Source organism: Bacillus rossius, chromosome 7, assembly GCF_032445375.1.
Source record: "Bacillus rossius redtenbacheri isolate Brsri chromosome 7, Brsri_v3, whole genome shotgun sequence".
Classification (NCBI taxonomy): domain Eukaryota; kingdom Metazoa; phylum Arthropoda; class Insecta; order Phasmatodea; family Bacillidae; genus Bacillus; species Bacillus rossius.
The window spans coordinates 8097531-8120388 of NC_086335.1; the positions used below are offsets into that span (position 1 = coordinate 8097531).

Here is a 22858-nt window from a genome sequence, read left to right on the forward strand (position 1 = left end):
TCGTTGGGTAAATCTTTTGTGAAGTTTTTGGGTTATATCATATCTGAAGGCAGTTTAATAATGGATCCTGAGAAAATTGAACCCATTGTGAATTTCCCGCGCCCTAAAAATCTAAAGGGTGTTCAGCGTTTTTTGGGAATGTTAGGCTATTTCTCGAGATTCATTCCAGAATTCGCGAGCCTTAGCGCGCCTTTGAATTCTTTGCGTAAAAAGAACGTACCCTTTGTCTGGGGAGAGGAGCAGGAACTAGCCTTTACCACGCTGAAATCTCGTAGGGCCTCTCCTCCTATTTTGACCCTTCCGGACTTTGATCGACGCTTCGCTGTGCAAGTCGACGCCTCTTCCATTGCCCTGGGAGCCGTTCTAGGACATATGGAAGATGGTAAGATTAGACCTATTGCTTACGCAAGTCGAACTTTGCTAGAATCAGAACGACGTCTTGGGACGTATGAAAAAGAAGTCTTAGCTGTTCTTTTTGGTCTGGAAAAATTTGAATCTTACTTAGATTCTTCTCAATTTGATCTTTTTACGGATAACAGGGCGTTATCGTGGTTATGCAATCACCCTAACCAGCTGGGAAAGCTCGGCCGTTGGATACTTAGACTTTCACGCTTCCGTTTTGTGATTCATCACATTAAAGGTACGGACAATGTGGTTGCCGACACCCTGTCGCGTATGTTCTGTTCTGAAGAGTTTGATTGCGATCGGCAGCCTCTTCCTGAACCCGTTGAATTTTTATCAGTATGCAAAGTTTTTCCTGAATCTTATGTAAACATTCAACAGTCGCAACGCGATGACGCGTTTTGTAATCAAATACGTAAAGAATTACGTGGTTCTAAATCAATGCCGTATGTGGAAGAACAGGGCCTTATTTATTTTGTGGGTAACTCGGGTCGAGCCCGTAAGGTTGTTGTGCCTGTTGTTCTTCGAAACATGGTTCTTACCTATTTTCATGCTTCTCTTGTCGGCGGGCATCTCGGCATAGAAAAAACCTATCGCCGGATTGCTGGACATTTGTATTGGCCGGATTTGCGCAAGGATACGCGTGACTTTGTTAAATCCTGTCTGGATTGTCAAATCTCGAAGCCCCCTCAAAACTCTAGAGTCGGGCTCTATAGTGCCGATGCGCCGGTTGCACCCTGGCACGTGGTGCATATCGATATATTTGGTCCGCTTACAAGATCTCGCAAGGGAAACATATGTTTGCTTGTTGTCTTAGACATTTTTACTAAATTTGTTGTTTTGCTGCCACTTAAAAACATGAAATCGGTTTCTATTGTTAAGGCTCTTAAGGAGCATGTGTGGAAAATATTCGGACCTCCTTGTATCCTAGTTTCGGATAACGCAGCCTATTTCAAATCCTCCACATATAAGGATATGTGTTTTGAGTGGGCGATTAGGCCTGTATTCAGTACCCCTTATTTTCCGCAGGGTAACCAATCGGAAAGAGTGAATAAGGTTTTAAAGGCTGTTTTGACTTCCTTTTACCGCACGGATCAAACTGTGTGGGATGAAGACCTAGAATTTATTAATGTGGGATTAAATTCCGCCTTTCATTCTGCGACGGGTTTTCCCCTTTCAGTCCCTTTCCTGGGGAGGGAGCTGTCTCATCCCTTGTTGAACCAGTGGGGACTGCCGCCGCTGGACTGTAGTTTAGATGCTTCTAAACTTGAACGTGTTCTTGAAGACGTCTCTTGTAACTTGACGAAGGCGCGCGATGCTGTGATTGATAGATATAATCAAAACAGAAACCCTCACACTTTTAAGATGGGCGAGTCTGTTCTTTGCAGGTCATTTCTCTTGCCCTCCTTAAAGGACAAAATTAATAGTAAATTTCTTCCGCCCTTTCAAGGGCCGTTTACTATTGTTAAAATATTGTCAAGTAACACGGTCCTCCTCCAGGACGTGAAACGTAAGTCTAGGTTTAGAAAAGCTCATGTTAGTCAAATTAAGAAATTTGTGCCTTAGTTTTTTTTTTGTTTTAGGGTAGATTATTTGTCGTTTGCTTGGCGGCCATTTACTCTCTATCTATTTTTTGCGAGTTATTATTATCATTGGTATTCCTTCGCCTTGGCACCTTATATTTGAGTGATTAGGCTGGCAGATGTCCCGTGTTTGTGTGTCGGCGTATAGGTATGGTTTTGCCGCCGGTGAAGTTTGTTTTTTCAGCTGTGGACGCGCCGCCCCCTCTCCCTTGGGTCCGCTTCCTTGGCTGTGCACGGGCCTCGCATCGTCGACACCTGCTTCGTCATCGAGATCGTCGCCTCTCATTCGTCTTCGCGCCCCCCGCCCCGCCTTTGACTGCCTGCTCAGAGCCACGACCTTGCCTGCTGAATTCATCGCTCTTCTCCGTTTGGGCTGCTATGAGTGGTCTCCCGGGGCTTGGCCAGCCTTGGTTGAGACCACTCTCGTCAACGACTCTTGCAATCGACACCACCGTGCTGCTGCTGCCTAGTACGAGCGAGCGTTGCTGACCCGATGGCTGAAACTGTATTTCAGCCTCTCTTCTAAGAACGTCTTCCGCTCGAGCCGGTTTCTCCCTGACCGACACACCCTACTGGAAGGAGGAGACAGCTCGCGATGTCACGCTTCGCAGAGGGGCCATGCCGGCATCCTTCCCGGAGACAATTCATCGTTCCTGTGCTGGACTGTCTGGGCGATCCGACTCCCGCCGTGCTGCGCTGAGGTGCGGGTGGCCGTCCGCCTCATCTCAAGGCGTGGCTGCAGCTCCGCCCTCATCGTCTGTTCCTGCGTCGCGACTTACTCTCCGTGGCTGAAGACAGAAGACCTTTCATCCACTGAGAAGAAGCCCTTTTTTTTGTAAACTGGAAACATGTTCCTTGGCTCTGAGTAACAGCAGGTTAGGGGTGGGGAGTTGCACCGAGCAGCCAGCGCTGCCCGTGCATACGGCCTCCCTCCTCTTCACCCCCCTCCATGCCTTCGCAGTGACTGTCTTTCCCTCCCCTTTTTTCCCCTCTTCCCTTTCCCCTTGGCGGCGGGCGACACTAGCGCCACTTGTTCGTTTGGTATAAAGAAGGCCGCTAGGCTTTCCTCGAGGTGGTCATCGTCGGGACGCGGCTCGAGCAGCTTGGTCTGTTTCCCCCTGAAGGTATGGTTGGCATAGACTGAGACGTCAGTTCGCTTTGGGACGCGGTGGCCGTGCCCTACTCATGTAATTTACCTTTGCCTTTTTTTCTTGTTTCTGTTGTTCAAATTCACCGTTTCGGCTGCCACCTGGCAAAATTATGTCTAGACTAAAGTTCGGTTAAATTTTCCGTTTTTCCCTCGCCAACCATGACTCTTGCTCATTTTACTGGTTACGTCTTGTTTTTACCTGGCCTTAGTGCACCTTGTGCTTCACGCGGCGGGTTGTGCGTGTTTTGCCTCGTAAATTTTTAGTTAAATTGCTGGCTGCTGTTCGAAGTTTTCTTTCTCGGCGTCTTTCCGCCCTCCCGGCGACGACAGCTTGTAACCTTAATTTTTTGTGTGCGCACATAAATTTTGTGGTGGAATCAATTGAGCTTTATGAAAATTATTAAATAAATTTGGAGGTTTCATTCTTCGACCTAGCTGTTCCCTGAGCGGGACGTGATTTGACGCTCGACGCCATTTGATTTAACTGTATATCTTTGCTTGTTGTGTGATTTGTCTCATGTATTGGCCCGCTCGTGAATTGAACTGTAAATCTTTCCCGCTGCGGCGATACCGCATAGTTCATTATTATGTAATTGTTATTATATTATATATGTGTACTCGTAAATGGCGGTTGTAAGGTGCCAGTCCTTTGCATTGTTATTTGTTTAGGGGCAAATTCTACTTCGCTTGTATGAACGTTCAAAGTATTAGTTACTTACTCACTTCTGCGTGTTGCGATTTCTTTTGTAACGATATTTGTCTACAGTTGTTCCCAAACCATGTTTGTACAATAATTGTTTATTATTATAAATTTGTAAATAAAACTTAGATGCTCTTACTCCGGCTCTTTACACTCTTGTTAGCCTTGCTACTTAACAGGAACACCTCTCTGGAGGCGATTCCCCTACCAGAAGGGGCTTTGACTGACGCTCCTAGTGGGCCTGGCTTTTTCCGCTCGCTTGGGGGTTGTGCTCATGTTGGGGCTTGTCTCTAACGTGGGTGCAATTTCATATTATATAGCGGCACTTCGTCTGTTTTTGTTGTATAAGTGCGCACACATGACACAATTTATTTAAATATAAAAAGAGAGACAGATAGAGTGATATATATAGAGTGAGACAGAGAGAGACAGAGAGATCAGTTGAAATAGAGCGAGGTATAGAGAATGAAATGGGTTAGATAAAGAGATATTGTGGCCGTCAGGGCCACATTTAACCTTGTAATTAAATTTGGCTTTATTGAGGTTAATAGCTTTTAGTTTTAAATAGTTTTATTTTACGTATTTTTACGTTTTTATTTTTTATTTGATGTTAATTCATCTTTTTAAATAATGGTTGTGACTGTTAATATTTTATTTTAAGCTAAGCGCTTTATTTTGTAACTATGGATTGGTAGTTACGTGATATCGATTGTGTTTCGCATGAATTCCACTTGGTGCGCTCCCGACGGCTTGGCAATGACGTCACCGACGCGGCCGGCGGGGAGTAAGGGGTATCAGCTGGAAGCGAGGACTTTTGGCGAGACTCGTGCGGAGAACGGGGCATGTGACGGCGCGGACTGAAGAGCCGGGCGGCAGCGGGCGGCTATGGGCAGGGTCAGCATGGAGACACCACGCAGGGCGACAGGGCAAGGGATTGCCCGGCGATGCACTCTTCGTACAAGGTAAAAAGAGGCGGCTGCATTGAGTTTTTCCCTCGCGGTGTTAAACCAACTGTTGCGAAGATCGTAATTTGATTTTATGCCCATGCTGAACTTTTCTACTTTGGACGGAACTTTTGCACCCTTTTTGTGAGAAGAGGCCCATTTTTTTTAATGTCACACATTGGTGATGTGATGACGTGTTTTTGTTAACGGTCGCCCGTTTGCCTGTTTTGTGGGACACGAAAGTGTTTTTAAAATAATGCGGCGTTTGGAAAATTGTAGCAACGTTTTGAGACTTTGGCGAAATTAGCGTATTTTCAATTGGACTTTACTAATCCTAATGACTTTCTGCAGTATTATAGAGTGCATACGAGGGAGTTTTGCCGCACGCACGGACTGAAGTTAGTGCGTAATTTATTCATTTTTATGAAACAGTATGTCGGCGAGGCATTAGACTGTCTAGTTTATTGAAGAAGGTCAGCGAGCTGGCGGACGTCTAGAATGTTAACATAATGGCAAGCTTGTAGTGACAAATTATTTCAAGAGAACAATTAATGAGAGCTGAGAAATACGTGCAATTCATGTTTTGTATTAGAACATTTTATGTAGAATTTTATATAGATTTATATATTTTTTTATAATTGGTATTAAGGTAGGCCATCTTACATTAACTTTTTTTGTGGCCACACCTCACGACCTTCGTTTTGATCATTTAATTATTAGTAAGGCCGTTGTTAATATTTACATACATATATATTTGTTATCATCATTATTTATTTTTTTATAATATTTAATCTGTAATGAGTATTTTTGAGAATGGGTTAAGAGACTGCCATTATTATCGCCCTTTTTTTTGTAACCAAACGTGTATTGTTATATATAGTAAATGCTAATTTTTGAAAATTATTTTTTTTTAATAGTAATTACCCAAAGTTTGCCTTTATTTGGAATTATGTTTGCTCTGCTTTGTATGCTTTAAAGTTTTTGGCCTGACCCCTGGGCATTGGTATGGGGAATTTTTTATTGTGTAGCATTTCATACCTTTTCATAATTTTTGGAATTTCCCTTCGCGCCCAGAGTGGGTCGGGGACGCAACCCCTCTTCCAAGTTAGCAGGAGGAAGGGTTACAATATATAGATGTATAGATCTATATAGACATTTATATATAGAAGAGATAGAGATAGTGAGAGTTATATATGTTTATATGAGATAAATAGAGATAGAGAGATACATAGATATATATAGATGTAGATAGAGATAAGTATATATTTAGAGAGATGGATAGATGATTTGTATATGCGTAACTACTTCAAACATATTACAAAACAAAACTGAATGAGGCATTGCAATGCATGCCGAGCATTAGCTAGATAATGGAATAATTTCAATAGTAGTAATCTCTTATTTTTAAGCTTTTTTCTATAGTGCTTTATAGAGTCTAGACTACATACCGACCACCAATTTTTAGATATATAGGCCTACAGGTATATAACTATACACTGGTAGAACAACGTCTGTCGGGATCTGAAAATGATATAAATTATTTTGCACACTTAACATTCAAATTAAGAAGACAATTACTAACTACATCTGATTTCGAAATAGGTCCCCTTCACCCTGTGTTCAGCCCGGACAACGCCGGGTACTGCAGCTAGTATATATATAATGGAATTATGCCCTTAAACCAAAATAACATAATTAAAGATAACGTAGTGGATAATAACGTTATGCAGAATCAAATTTGGAAAATAAATTCCTTCTTGCATACCCCTGCGGGTTTATATTAAGAAGATAAAAGTTAAAATAAATGCCGTTTAAGAATAGGATTAGTGTGTGTGTGTGTGTGTGTGTGTGTGCGGGGGGGGGGGGTGTGTTCCCTTCTGCGCGCCCTTTGCCTCGCTCTAGTCAGGCCAGTCAGTGTGAACATCACACTGGGTGTCGTGATGTTCTGTGCAAACACCACGTGGCCAAAAATACAATAACATTCTCTCACATATAGTATTTATAATAATACAATAAAACTTTAGATGAAAACAATATACGGATAAAAAATACATACATGATATTTTTTATATTTCTGTAAAAAGCCGTGGCATTTTCTGATAACTTATTTTTTTCATATGCAAAAAAAAAAATTAATAATAATATTTTTGGGTTGAAAGTTTCAGGCAGCCCAGGTGAACTGATGTCAAGCACCGAATAAGGCTTGCGGATGTGTGTGTGTACACTACTGTTTTTTTTATCTCCATGTACCTATTGAGTTTGTTCCTCAGTTTTCTTTATTTAATCAAAGAGTTGTGAAACTAAAATTTACTGAAACAGATTAATATTTATAAAACTAAATTTTTACTATGTAATCCTTAAGACAAGGACGATTTAAAAATAAAATAAAATGCCTAAAATAGAAAAGGCACTGAGCTGAATACATCTGCGGACCAAAATCGAGTAATTTTCCTCACGCGAAGACATGACTAGAGTACACGAACCGGGGACTGACAAATGACCGCTGGTGGCTCGCAGTTGGTTCGTTCAAGTCCTGTGGGTCACTGGAAGTTCGTTGCGGACATCATTTCAACGAACGGTTCTAGAACGGCTCGCAATGTGCACGCGCCTCAGTCAGACCAGCTTAACGCTGCTTAATCGAGTCCCTTCATAACAGCTACTGCTTCTGAACAGCTGCTTCTGAACAACGACTCGTTCCGAATACTAAATTGATGGATACAAATTAGTAGGGCCATGCATATTTCGCGAAAAGATTCCGAGACTAGTTATAAGTTAAAACACTGTAGCGCCGTGTCTGTTTCGTGATTGGGTGAATTTCTTTCAGGTATATGTCGAGTGTTACAGCACCAATCAGAGTAACTCAGTGGGAAAGCAAACGCGCCTGAGTGGCCCGGTAAAACAAGGCAACGACTTCTCTCGCAGACGGCCGCCAATCACAAGGAAGAAACCGCTGGTGCGGGTATACATTGTTGCAGTCTAATAGGCGTTCATATTTATTCGCGAAAAATGCCTGCCCCTACAAATTAGTCTTCTTGAATAACTTTAAGGGAACAATAAACAAATGGGTTTAGGCTAAATGAACACTAATAAATTTACTTCACGGTAGACCCGTTACAAAAATAGCTGCGCGAGCGTGTAACTGCAGTTTCCCAAAACTCCCAGGCTAATGCCTCACACAACACAGTTGTTTCCTGGGCAGAGTCCCCTCCCTCCCCTTGAACCCTCAAGGCTGAATGTGCTCGCAAAGTTCCCGCAGCTCCATTTCGCTAATTACCCTGGCTCGTTTATCTCAGGCCTGGCCCTCGGAGCCCACAAAGCCCCGGGCTCCACCCCCCTCAAGGGCTGACCCGCAAATCCTATAGCTTCATAATGTTTGTTCTGGCCGCCGATGAATATCCCGGCACTACACGCGCCCGCAATGAAACAATATCCTCGCGGACAAAAGAGGGGGAGGAATAAGAAGGGCGGGGGGGGGATGCGGGCTTTGTTAGGTCCACAATCTAGTCTCGCAGCAGCCACGCCGGCCAGCGGGTAGCAGCAGCTGTCCAGGCCCTCTCGCAGTCTGCCCGGTCGGCTGCTACTCGTTCAACTAATTCCCCCTAAAATTGTGATCACCTTGTACACAGGCTCCAAGTGTTCCCTACCTGATGCGGAGTAGACGTTGTGAGCGACCACACAGCTCCGGTACTAGCCCGGACAGCTAGGCCTCCACCGGACCACGGGTTCACGGGGTCCCAGCGTGATGTAGGCGCCAGCAGTGCTGATAAAGTCTCAGGGCACAGGACACAGCCAACTGTCTGGTCAGCTGAGTGCGGTAGAGGGGCTGAGGCGGTGACTATGCTGGGTTGGTGGCCCCAGCCGCTGGTCATTGCCGAAGCTCTAATACCCTCCCGATCAACAACAGGGGGCGATGCCTCACAGTTCTGTTTTCTTAAAAGCTCTGGAATGTTTATAAAAGCGAACTGGAATGCTACTCTCACCCTACCCTATTAGGGCGCATATGTGGGAGGGGAACGTGAGAACGCCGGCCGTAAGGTCAGAATAATCTGTACACATAGGAATACAATGAATCTTAAGCAGTATTTAGCCGGCCTCTTCATGCTTGAATTTATATAATTTGTCGAAGGGTTACTGACCTTTAACGTCTTGAACAGCTTTCAAGTGATTCAAGTGGTATATAATAGCGGATAAATAACACGATGTTATTGCAGAGGAAGCACAAAGCTGCAAATACTTGGAGAGTTTACCCAGTCGCCAAACCGGCCCGCGATGGAACCACGGCAAAGTAAGTAGAGGGATACAGCGGTTCCTGGCGCACTCACCCAGTTAATGCGCGCGTCCGCCGCGCAGTTGTTGTTCTCGCCGCCGGGCGCCTTGTCGTGCAGCTGAGTGGCTATCACGTCGTGGAAGGACGGCTGCCTCTGCAGCTGCGCGGCGTAAGCCATTCGGAACGCATTCCCGACGATCGAGTTCAGCTCCTCCGCCTGCAACAACAACCGAACAACATGGACTAGTCAGGCTGGCTGACCTCCACTCCTGCGCGGGTTCCCAGCATAATGTCCCTCCTTCATCAACAGGACTGTCAGAAGAAATGTAATGAAATTTGTTGTGCATCAACTTCTTTATGTTTGACAGCGACACTAGCCATATTTTAATTTTAAAAAATTCATGTAAATCTACACACACTAAAACTCGGACAGATATGTATTATAATGTTACTTAACTTTAAAAAAAACTGGCCATGTGTGAACTCCATTACTATTTTAGACATTTAGTCTGATAAACCAGCATGTCGATAAAATTCCGAAAAAAAGTCTCACTTGAATATTTAATGACCTTAAACATCACACTCGTCACAAAAACTCACTCACGTTGAGAAATAAGCAGAGAAAGAAACTGATACTCGTGTAATAGATTTACAAGGCAGCTTACAAGTTACCAAACCTCAGTGTCACTAATAGGATACAACACTTCCATGTGTTGTGGGACGAGGTGTATGGTACCAAAAAACCATCGGATAACCATCAGCATATAATATACATATATATACATATTTATATGTCCATATAAATATGAATGGTCTAAATTGGTCTTAAATATCTCAATTTGGTCACTATAACCTTGTTGCGGTGGCTTTTTACACATGCAACGGAAGGCTGTATGCGCTGAAGTTGATGGAACGTGGACCCCTATTGTGCACGACATCTGTCCTACAGAACGTCCCAGCATGTTTCCACACGAGCAGCTCGAAGCACGAGCAAGGCTGGGCAGTGGTGGGGGACATCACGTGACAGGTCAGCTGTCCTGCCTCCCCGCCGCCTTCTCCGCCAGGAGGGGGAGTAGAAACTGACTAACTCGTCTATTCTAGAAGGTAATGTGGGAGCCTGCCCTGGCCACAATCAAGCAACGTCTTCGGAGGGAGTGGGGGAAGTTCTCACCCGCCGTACATCGATACTGCCGTCACACTGCCAGATCTCTACCAACACCGTCACGCTGCCCGCCGATTTGGACAGCCTGAAACTCTGGTCAGCTGGACTCCAACTTCTCAGCAGTCAGTTCGGACTTGGTGCAATTGCAGTCGAGGAGCTCAATGAACTTAGCCCCACAAAGAAGGTAACAGGTATCTGTCATCTTACAACTCGTGGAGCGAGTAGCTACTCGCTGGGAAACTCCTGTGTGAAAAAAACTCGCTCAGCGGAATTTGACCCTTTGGGTGTAGGCAAACCTTGCCTGAGGGTGGAAAACTCTCACACCGACGATTGTTTTATTTTATTTTATTTTTACTCGTCGGGTGAGTAAGCGAGTTAGCGAGTTCGAGAGAAGACCGAACAAGGGTTTATGTCACACTAATGATAAGAGGGCATTTTGTTATGAGCCTGAGCAGCAAGTGACAGGAAGGGCAGAGTCTCTGAACTGGACTTGGACAAATTACCACAGCAGCGACTTAGTCTCGGCATAAGATGGACTGTGCGACTCCGACAAATGGTGTCGTCTCTGATGCGAGGAATAACGCAGTGTAATACAAGTGCACGAGTGCCAGGTCACCTCTCCCTGTGAGCTGACGAGTACTACTGGGTCGCCGAGTCTGGTGACTTGGTGTTCCCGTCAGTGCGTCGCCATCCAAGACCGCGTGAATCACCGACACGGCTGGCGACCACGTGGCAACTCGTCACAGCAACGCCCCTTAGTGGACATCCAGACTACATGTTCGCTGGCGAGTGCTCGACTCTTATTTCCTCACCTCATTGTATCAGTGGCACCAACCAGTGTCTAGGAATAATTCAGTGCGCACACTAAACTTACAGAATGTAGCTTTTATTGTTAGTATTTTATGGAGTTATTAGTTGTGACAATAATCAGTATAAAATCTTTTTTTTCCACTTTGGAACTTTACCCAAATGTAGATTTATATAAATATTAAAAGATCAATGAATGATGAGTTTTAGTTCTTGTAACCATTGGAAGTTAAACTATAGTGACATTGTTTTCTATTCAGTCTGCAGCCTAGTGTTTCGCAATATTTTTGTGTAGTAATTAAGATTTTTTGTGCTAAAATTATAAAATAATTTCTGGTATTGTACTTATGGTAGCGAGTAACCTGAATATTTCTCTGTTACAGACAACCAATTTTTTTTAATAGGTAAACATCTTAACTCTCAGGATACGGCATTTGGTAAGAGTAATTTCTTAAAAATGGAACAGACGTCAACGAAAAGAATGTGTCACAAAGATGGCGGACCCACGTGTTGCAACATAAACCCGGATATAGTCGCTTAGTAAATATAAGGGGAAATATCAAACGTATTGGCATGCGAAATGAATCTTCTTTATGCTAGTGAAACTACCCAGGAATATATTTGATAAACTAAAGTTGTCACAGTAAAAAAAATCACAAGTTTTGAAATACCTAAGAAAACTGGCATTGCAATGATTATAATACATATTCTTCTTCTAAGTTCCCAATAGGGTTAGTAGCCAATGTTAAAGTGCGCGCTTGGTAACCTCATGGGAAATCTCGTCACTGGAAAAAAATTATTTAATTAATGTTTTTAAAAATATAATAGTAATGTTGAATTAGCTCAATAAATTAAGGTTTGTTTTTAGGAAGTATTTACAGACTGATCACAGTTTTTTATGCAAAAACTAATATACAAACATGTGTTTTTAAATGTTTTATGAGAATATTTTAGTAATACCGTAACGCGTGGAGAAACTAAATAGTATTAACTGTTTAATGCATTTTTACAAGATGTGCAGTATTTTAATAAAATATCTTGCCAAAATCATATCAAAAGACGGGGTTTTAGGAGCTGTTTTTAATAGTTTAAAACTTTCGGGTGTTTCGTGGTGATCATTGATATTGCATTTGACGGCGGCCAGCAAAGTTTACGACTAAGGGCCGGTTTCACCAAGCGAAATTATCTCGATAAAGTAATGAATTATCCAGATTAACTGAATATCCCGTTTCACCACACAGAATATCTAGATCTTTTAGTGTTATCGAGATAAAATATTTTAACCACCGATTTTCGTGGTTGAAGTCTTATTATCGAGATAATATTGTAAAACGAAGTGACGAGAGGAGATTTTAAAAATTGTAATGGCTCGAGGCATGTACAATTTGATTTTTGAAGATGAAAGTGATGAAGAAGATGCCATTGTTCGTCGGCCACGATGGATGCGAGATAGAAGCGATTATTTTGAAATGTATGATGAAGAAGACTTTAAAATACATTTTCGCCTTTCAAAACAGTCGACTATGTTTGTTTTGGAACTTATAGAAAATCAACTACAGTTTCCCGAAAAGTAAGTTTATATTAATATTATTTCCTAATGTTAATTGTTTCTGTAGAATAATAAATATGTATATGAAATCATAGACAAGTAAAATAAAACTCATTTATACGAACATTACATTACAACCTTCAACATACTTTTTTCGTCTTTCACAGGAATATGTCAGTGTCGCCAATGAACCAACTGCTGGCTACACTTAGATTTTATGCTACAGGCTGTAACCAGCTAACCATTGGGGATTATGCTGGCTTTAGTAAACCCACAGCTCACCGAATAATACATAGGGTTAGCTCCGCAATTGCATCTCTTCGACCGCAGTTCATTAAATTCCCAGAGACGATGGAAGAACTGAATTTAGCACAAAGGGATTTCTATGCAATTGCTAAATTTCCCAGGGCTATTGGTGCTATGGATTGCACTCATGTAAAAATCCAGTCACCAGGTTGGTTTAAACACTGATTTTATGCTACCTTTTTATTAAACATTGCAATCCACATACAAGCTTGTTTTATGTTTGTTGCAGGTGGAAACAATGCAGAATTCTACCGTAACAGAAAAGGTTATTTCTCTGTGAATGTGCAAGTAATTTGTAATACAAAATTGGAAATTACAGATATTGTTGCACGATGGCCTGGTTCCTCACATGATAGTACCATATTCAACAATAGCAACAGAAGGGCATATTTTGAGAGAGGGGAGTATGGTGATTCTGTACTACTTGTTGATGCGGGCTATGCTTGTAGGTCATATCTAATGCCTCCATTAGATAATCCCAGAAGTCCACAGGAACACCTATTTAATGAGTCGCAAATTAGGTCAAGAAATCCTGTAGAGCGAACATTCGGTTGCTGGAAGCGACGTTTCCCAGTCTTATCTTTAGGATTGAGAGTGTCATTAGAACATTCGTTTGCCATCATTGTAGCGACTGGGGTGCTGCATAATATCCTGCGACAAACTGGGGAAGAACTCCCTCCAGACGACCCTAACCTCAATCTCCACCTCCCTTGGCAACAGTTGCTTGAGGAAGGAAATGTACAGCAGAACAACGAAAATGCAAACAGAAGGCCCAGATATGACAGTGTCAGGCATTTACTGATTGAAAACTATTTCAGGAGGTAAATGAAATTTACATATACCTATAATTAAATACCTATATATGTGTGTGTGTTGTAATACTTATTTAAGATACGATTATTTATCACTCTGTGTATTTTCAGTTTGTTGTAGGTCATACTGATCTATATGTCACACAGAGATGCCATCAACTTGAAGATTTGCTGGTGAAAATAACTACATATAGCAAGATGTATGGAATATTTTAATACATTTGCATTGTACAACTGCTTAGATCATACAAAATAATGTGACATAAGCGAACATGTATTATCTTTTATATAATTCTTAACATTTGTACTTGAAACTGTTTGTTAATAGGCACAATGAATATCACTTTGTAAATATACATGTAATATATAACAATTATGTCATGATAGTTGAGCAAATGTTTAATACATAAGAACAATTAAATTACTGCAAATGTTCTAGTTCTTTCTTTATTTTCAAGATTTGTAAAGATAAAAGTTCAGTTTGCAGCTTTTCCTGCTTTACTTTTTCTCGTTCTTGTTGTAACCGCAGTTCCCAGATTTCTTTCATAACTTCTTTTTCCTCGATTGCATGTTTTTTTGCAAGTTCAATTAGTTCGATTTTTGCTGCATTGACAGCACTTACTTCTTTCACTTTGGTGGCCGGGGTTGGTCGCCGCTTGCTAGTAAAGGGAGATTGCACTGAAGCATTTCCCCTACTGCTAGGAGGCATTGCCTTCCCACTACTTGCACTGCATGAATCAGTAGTATTGGTCTGCACTGTGTTTGTGATAGCCGAGTTGTTATTGGAGTGTCGAAGGGCAGAACACACAGGACTGCTGAGCATGGCTGGAGTATAATGCGTCCAGTCGCCATTTGGAAGAGTTACCTGTGGAAAAATTAAATTTGAACATTATGTGAGAGAAATAAAGTTAACACAGTGCATAGGCTATAGCTATACATGATTAATAAGCATAACTATGCACAGTGACACATCCATTAGGTTTTCTCAAAATAAAGTGTAGGCCTACTAACTGTCTCTGCCGTCTCCACGAAAGAAACATCCACTTCTGCTCCGACATCCAGTTGAATGCTGTCATCCTCATCAGTAGGCCTATTTGATGCATCAAATGGTAATATTATTGCATCTGAATCTGAATCGAAGGGATTCTTGGCACCATCGATAGTCGGTTTGATTAGGCTCTGCACTCTCTCACAAATGGGATCCTTACTAACTGTTTTTGAAGGACCTCCACCTGAAAAAATACAGAATTAATTTAGTTATGTGGTGTATATTTCATATCCACTGGTGGTATAGTGCGAAGTGTCTTCTTGACAGTGCAAAGGTTATAGTTCTGATTCCAACTCCACCCAAGATACCTCTTTAATATATTACAATTAATTCAAGTAATTAAAAAAATTGTTATTGCACATGTTTACAATTCGTAAAATTGCATTATGGATAAAAATGCATACAATATTTATTGCTGTACCTAAATATAATGTACCAGGATATACAGACAAAAAATATATTACCTGTTCCAGTTAATACTTGAACTCGTTGATCAGCAGAAGTCTTTCGCGTGTGCTTTTTGAGATTCTCCCACACCGCTTTTAAATTTTCTGCAGTCCTGTGATGTTCTCCAGACATACAATTGAAAGTATCTGCAAGTATTTGCCACTGCTTCATTTTTTGTTGCTGTGAAACACCATCTGTTTTTTTTATTTTCAATGATATTGAAATGTTCAGTTACTAAATCTAAAAGAATGTATTTCTCCTGCTGCGATGTATTTTTATTTCTCTGCTTCTTTGACAAATTACAGCCTTGGCTCGCCATAATAGCCTACGAAATTTCTAGCCAAACTTTGATAACGAAAGGTGTTTACAAACAGAAAATCGCGATAATTTCAGAAGATCGAGTTAAACTTATCTCGATTTTCTCAGAGAAAGATAATATGTGGTGAAACACATATAACTTTATCGAGATAGAAATGGAAGATTAACTTTTTATCTCGATAACATCATCGGGATTTTCAACTCGACTGGTGAAACCGGCCCTAAGGCAGCGAATATGGCGGTTGGCGCCAAAATAATGTGTGTGATACGCATTCAGAAATTTTGAAATTTTAAATTGACTATTTTATTTATCAGCTTATTTACCAGGCTCGGAATTATTTTTTAATAAGTCTATGTTAAATTTTGTGTCCGAGTTTCTTATTATAAGATTTTAGTTGAAACACGAACAACATGAGAACAAATCAGTTTGCTCGTTACGTACCAACGTTAGATGTTTACACTTCACGGGCGTTACTGAACGACTCGCTCAAATATATTATTTCCTTTCATTTGTAACATCTTAGCTCTCGTCATACGGCATTTTGTACGCGTAATTCCGTGAATGGAACGGAAGTCGCATGGAACGGAAATGTGTAACTACGGTGCTGCCACCTGTGGCGAATGGCTAGCGAAACTTTATGGAATTAACTGTTGAACGAATTTTATCAATATGGGCAGTATATAAATATGAATTCATTTCAAAATTCAGGTCCATAGTCGGAGTTCTTAAGTCTTTTCTCGCTCTTATCGGAGCCGTTTCATTAATCAGTTTAAAATTTCGGTCTGCAAATGGAATGGTTCGATAGTCGATGTAGCTGCTCGGGCAACAAATTCTAGCGGCGGGCGTGGAAACTACATGTGATTCGCGTCCGGCATTTAGTTGAAAACACAATAGTTGTATATTTATCACGCTCGGCATTATTTTAAAGAATTATACGTTAAATTTCCTATCCGATTGTTGTACCTATATTTGCAACATGATAACACATGGATTCGTTCGTTACCGAGGTTAGATATTATATATCCCTTGCGAGTACTGAAGTACTGCAAGACACTACATTGGTACATGGTTACTTCCCAAATAAACTTCCAGGAGTAAGCACGTGTTTATGGCAAACAAAACTACAGTAAACTCGTGGAAAAACATCGTCAGTGTTAAGAATAATGCAGGTCGCCGCTCTACCTTCCGGCTCTGGAGTAGAACGTCTGAGTTGTGAATCCTCCAAGGCGGATTGTCTCAGGCAAATGGTGGCATTTGTCTGATAGGAATACAATCCCTTAAAATAATTCAGGCTACCAATGAGGTGTTTTGAGTGGAAACAAAAAATCTGCTAAGAAGCTACCGCATGGGCAGCACGTTTCTTTAGTAGTTCACCCCCCCCCCTTTCTCAAAAACGGTGCGTAGGTTATCCGGGAGGTTTCTCCGGGATCGTGGAGTTTTGAAAAAATATTTGTTAGTTTGTATAAGATAACTGTACCATGAAATACTGTTAAAAACACACATCACGCTCGGCATTATTTTAAAGAATTCTACATTAAATTTCGTGTCTTAATTTTGTATTATACATGTATTTGTAACACGATGATTTGCTCGTAATGGAAGTTAGATGCTACACATATTTGGGGAGTACTGAAAGACTCGTTCACATGTTTTTAATTTTTTTGAGTCTCTCGTTTTACACGCTTTCGGAATTGATCCAGTCTCTCAAGGTGTAAGTTCTATGGAGCTGTCAGAACCACGCAACTCATCCGTATGATAAACAAAAATTGCATTTTCCGTTATATTAAAGGAGGAGTGTTTATGAAAGGGCCTAGCAGGTTTGCTTAGCAGGATTGCAGTACATTAATTACTGCTAACCCACGTCCGGAATAATACGAAACACTGACTATTGAGAAAAATTGTTTTCTTAAACCTCTAAAGCTCACAAATATCTGGTCCCAGTTTTTAGTGTGAAGCAGCAGGGCTGTTGTCTATTGAATTCTCATATTTTCCTTGAAACAGGTAACCCCGAGTTGCTTACAGGTTTTCCCTACCCGAAATAATTTTGACAATAACTATTGTCTGTTTGTTAATTTATATCTCCGTCGCAGGCTGGTGCTTCCCTTGACGGATGTATCGTCATTGCACGCTTCATTGCAATATGATTTTTGTGAGTTCAAGCTCGAGGTTTGTCCACTCAGTCCGTCTCTTGATATCTGTAGTTAGTTTTTTTTGTATAAGAGTCTAGTCTTTTTTTTTTACAGTAAGAAAATAGTTTTCGTGTTTTCACTCGAAAACTAATCGCGTATTGGTTAGCAGCCGCCATCAAACATGTTAATAGAAAAGATAAATAAGTCAAGGTTTATAGGACTGACAGTTTACTTTTATAAACAATGACAGTTCCACTCCACTGGCCGCGAGACTCTGTCCGCACGAGTCGGGGTGACCGAGGCTCCAGCAGGGCCCTCCATGGACAGCCGGAGTGGGGGGAGGTCTCGCAGCAAGCAGTCCCCCACTCCCGTGTTGGCCCGAGACTAATGTTCCGTAATATCGTCGCGGGTAGGATACGAGGGCGTGCTGCTTTATCATGTCTACCGACTCCTCTTGGTCGGGAGGATCAAGTGGACTCAGTACCTGCCCTCCCTTGGCGATCCCCTCCCCCGCTCCGTGGCAGCCCTGCAACAGTCCTGCAACAGCCCTGCAACAGTGCTGCAACAGCTCTGCAACAGCCCTGAAACAGTGCTGCAACAGCTCTGCAACAGCCCTGCAACAGCCCTGCAACAGCCCTGCAACAGCCCTGCAACAGCCCTGCAACAGCCCTGCAACAGCCCTGCAACAGTCCTGCAACAGCCCTGCAACAGCCCTGCAACAGTGCTGCAACAGCCCTGCAACAGTCCTGCAACAGCCCTGCAACAGTCCTGCAACAGCCCTGCGACAGCTCTGCAACAGCCCTGCAACAGCCCTGCAACAGTCCTACAACAGCCCTGCAACAGCCCTGCAACAGCCCTGCAACAGCCTTGCAACAGCCCTGCAACAGTGCTGCAACATCCCTGCAACAGCTCTGCAACAGCCCTGCAACAGTCCTGCAACAGCCCTGCAACAGCCCTGCAACAGCCCTGCAACAGCCCTGCAACAGTCCTGAAACAGTGCTGCAACAGCTCTGCAACAGCCCTGCAACAGCCCTGCAACAGCCTTGCAACAGCCCTGCAACAGCCCTGCAACAGTCCTGCAACAGCCCTGCAACAGCCTTGCAACAGCCCTGCAACAGTGCTGCAACATCCCTGCAACAGCTCTGCAACAGCCCTGCAACAGTCCTGCAACAGCCCTGCAACAGCCCTGCAACAGTCCTGCAACAGCCCTGCAACAGTGCTGCAACATCCCTGCAACAGCTCTGCAACAGCCCTGCAACAGTCCTGCAACAGCCCTGCAACAGCCCTGCAACAGCCCTGCAACAGCCCTGCAACAGCCCTGCAACAGTCCTGCAACAGTCCTGCAACATCCCTGCAACAGTCCTGCAACAGCCCTGCAACAGCCCTGCAACAGCCTTGCAACAGCTCTGCAACAGCCCTGCAACAGTCCTGCAACAGCCCTGCAACAGCCTTGCAACAGCCCTGCAACAGTCCTGCAACAGCCCTGCAACAGCCTTGCAACAGCCCTGCAACAGCCCTGCAACAGTGCTGCAACATCCCTGCAACAGCTCTGCAACAGCCCTGCAACAGTCCTGCAACAGCCCTGCAACAGCCCTGCAACAGTGCTGCAACAGTCCTGCAACAGTGCTGCAACAGCCCTGCAACAGCTCTGCAACAGCCTTGCAACAGTCCTGCAACAGTCCTGCAACAGCCCTGCAACATCCCTTCAACAGCCCTGCAACAGCCCTGCATCAGCTCTGCAACAGCCCTGCAACATCCCTGCAACAGCCTTGCAACAGCTCTGCAACAGCCCTGCAACAGCTCTGCAACAGCCCTGCAACATCCCTGCAACAGCCCTGCATCAGCTCTGCAAATCCCTGCAACATCCCTTCAACAGCCTTGCAACATCCCTTCAACAGCCTTGCAACAGCTCTGCAACAGCCTTGCAACAGCTCTGCAACAGCCCTGCAACAGCCCTGCAACATCCCTTCAACAGCCTTGCAACAGCTCTGCAACAGCCTTGCAACAGCTCTGCAACAGCCCTGCCACATCCCTTCAACAGCCTTGCAACAGCTCTGCAACAGTCCTGCAACAGTCCTGCAACAGCTCTGCAACAGCCCTGCAACAGCCTTGCAACAGCTCTGCAACAGCCCTGCAACATCCCTGCAACAGCCCTGCCACATCCCTTCAACAGCCTTGCAACAGCTCTGCAACAGTCCTGCAACAGCCCTGCAACAGCTCTGCAACAGCCTTGCAACAGTCATGAAACAGCTTTGCAACAGTCCTGCAACAGCTCTGCTACAGTCCTGCAACAGCCCTGTTAAATACTGGGCCTGAGTCTGAGAGGTTAAAAAAAAAAACACTTTGTCTCAATAGTTAGTGTTTCATATTATCGTTTTTTCAGCAAAATAACTAGCAGAATAATAACAAGGGAGTAAGTTTCCACTGACGTACAATCGTAGGTAAAATTCATACGCGAGCGCGCAAAGACGTGACGCATACTGAAACATTAAATAAACAAAGAGTAATGATAAGTGTGTATCAAACTGTGAAGCAATATCAATATTAAACAATTTGACTACATGAAATCACAATTGCAGTAAATATACCTGGATACGTATGTATACGCTCTAGATGAGACATGAAAATTAATTCCGTATTAAAAAAAGTCTTTAATTCTTAAATTCAACAGTGCCAAGTCCGTAATACTGGCACGGCGCATACCATGACTAGATATGTTAACGTTAAGACACGCGTAAAAAATGTAGCCATAAATAGCAAAGGACGACAAGTGTCATCTGGGTGTTGACCATGGGTGTATTAACGATCCAACAATGATGATGAGAGAAATACACTAATATTCATAAGAGAAACACAATTTAGAACGTGACAACGAAACAGGTATCAATCAACAAAAAACACATTTCACGAGATTACATGGCCACTTAAACATTTGAGCCGCGATTTCCAAACAAAAACTCGGAACTTGCAACCATGATCAGTGCCCCTGGCACGGTCGTCCAAGAACTAGCGCCGAATAAGACCGAGAAATGCGAAACACAAGTTTAAATAGGGATAGCAGGGTTCGCCCCCGCGACCAAGAAATAGTTCCCTGACAAGGAAAAGAGGGGTAATCAGAACAGCATATGAGGGTTGAGGATATGAGCAAATTTGATAAGGGGGAGGGGGTTAAAGAGAGGGCCACCTGCCACCGCACCGAAGATAGGCCGATTTTTTTTTAACCTAACTAAAACTAAGTGTATTTTGGAGGGGTCCGGGTTAGGGAGGGACCTAGGTGCGTCTCAGGCCGAAGCCTATACGCCTAGTCATTCTGGGATTAGCCATGCAAGGAGAGGGTTGCATGCATCGTGTGCTAGGAGGGGATTGGCCAGCCATGGCAGTGATTGGCGCCATGACTAACTCCCCTCACTCTTAAATCTAGACTATAACTAGAGATAGGTTGGGCCCAGGTAATACCTGCATAGACACAGGGAAAACCCTGGGCACATTCATGCGGGATGCAATTTGGCATGCATTACTTGTAGGAATTTACAGGAGACAGAGGATGGTCTAGATGAAGTGTTGGTCAGAGTAGAAAAGAATCTACCATGAGGGGGTTGGGCACTTGGATTCGCTTTGCTTTTTATCCAGGACTGGATTTAGTGACCAGGGACGCAAGCGCCCCTGGTGGTGAGTGGTTTACACTGACCACTCACTCCACCGCCATCCAGCACAAGATAGGCCGAAGAAGGCCGAAGAAGGCCGAAGAAAGCCGAAGAAGGCCTATGGTCTAAAAGGCGACGATAGGAAATTCGTTGCAACAGTGTGAACAAAGCCTTCAAAACTTATTAAGTCTAGTTAAAACATTCTTCTCTCTTCCACATGCATCACAGTGATTGCAGCCAAGCACACAACTAGGAGGTCGCACTGTCAACTGTAATCTGGAACCACGAATACCCTGCGTTTTTTTAGGTGCCTTTATTGCTGAAAAGTCCGTAAAACTACTTATTTTCTAACAGTGCGAGATCACTCGCACCTGAAATAAATGTTCGACACTGGTGCAGTTCGTGAATGGTTTGCAGAACATTTATACATGTATTTTTTCGAGATAATTTGAAAACGGGATTACGATAGTGCAAACAACGGAGCCTGCTACACGAGCTGTAAAAGTATCCACAGATAGTACCGACAGTACATGAGTAGCAACGAGACTTGACATTGCTAGTAGCACAGCCGCTTGAAAACTATATTTTTCTTAGTAAAGTTTGTAAACTTAAAATTAGATTTATAACCCAGTTGTCTGTATAGATACCTTTTTCCATATTGTTGTTTGGATACGATGGGAGTATATGCTTGTAACTGACACTGGAATAAGGCTATTTTGTTTCTGCAGTAAGTGTAGGTCATGCCAAATACACCCAGTGAAAGCCTAATGGTTCGGAAATAGTAACCAACGCGAGTAGCTGGCAGTGGTCTGTATATTCACAAACAGACACTTATATACGGCACGCTGCACTATTTGCGAGGTTCTAACACTGCTAACTAAAGCTATGAAAGCTACATATTTATGATTGCAAGTGTAGGAATACAGGTCCGGAAGAACAACCCAATTAATAACTAGAGTTTTTGTTTAATACCTTTTTGACGTGATAACATCTTATAACCCGATGAACGCCGGCTGCACGCACGAAAAAACATGACTCATTGTCACGTTCCGCCTGAGCCGAGCGTACAAGAACCGGCCAACCACCGTGCGAGAAAATCTTCTATAACATCAAACAGGTTAAGGCGGGCTTTTTAACTAATTGTTCGTGATTATATTAAAAAAATTATTTAAATTAAATTTGCAAAAACTTTAAATAATAGTAGAAAATTAAAAAAGTATTCAATTTTTCATAAATGTTTTCTTATGACGTTATCACGTAAAATTAACGTCCGTAAACCGACTTTACAGACAACCCCCCTAAATTATAACAATCTAAATGAATGTCCACACATTAATCTCGAAACAATATTTTAGTATAAAACATTTTTTGTTTGAAAAGTGATTGCGGTTCATATAAAGAACACTTCAGAACCTGGATGTGTCTCGCTGAAAAGAAAGACGTGACTCGGAATGAAACGGGATACATAGTGACGCAATACAAGAAGACATTGTCTGGGCTGTGCTGGTGAAAGTAGCCAGTGTGTCAATGTACATACGACACCACTTTTAATAAGCAATGTCTTGGTAAATAATTCAAAACCTCAAAAT

The 22858-nt window shown here is 42.8% G+C and overlaps 1 protein-coding gene across 1 annotated transcript in view; it reads right to left on the bottom strand.

Moving 5' to 3' along the window:
• Nucleotides 1-22858, bottom strand: part of LOC134534401 (EGFR adapter protein-like) — a 236392-nt gene that overhangs the window by 57179 nt on the left and 156355 nt on the right. Inside the window, exon 3 of the mRNA XM_063372866.1 lies at nt 9102-9263. Within this exon, the coding sequence (XP_063228936.1) occupies nt 9102-9263 (162 nt within the window). The remainder of the gene's footprint in view (nt 1-9101; nt 9264-22858) is intronic.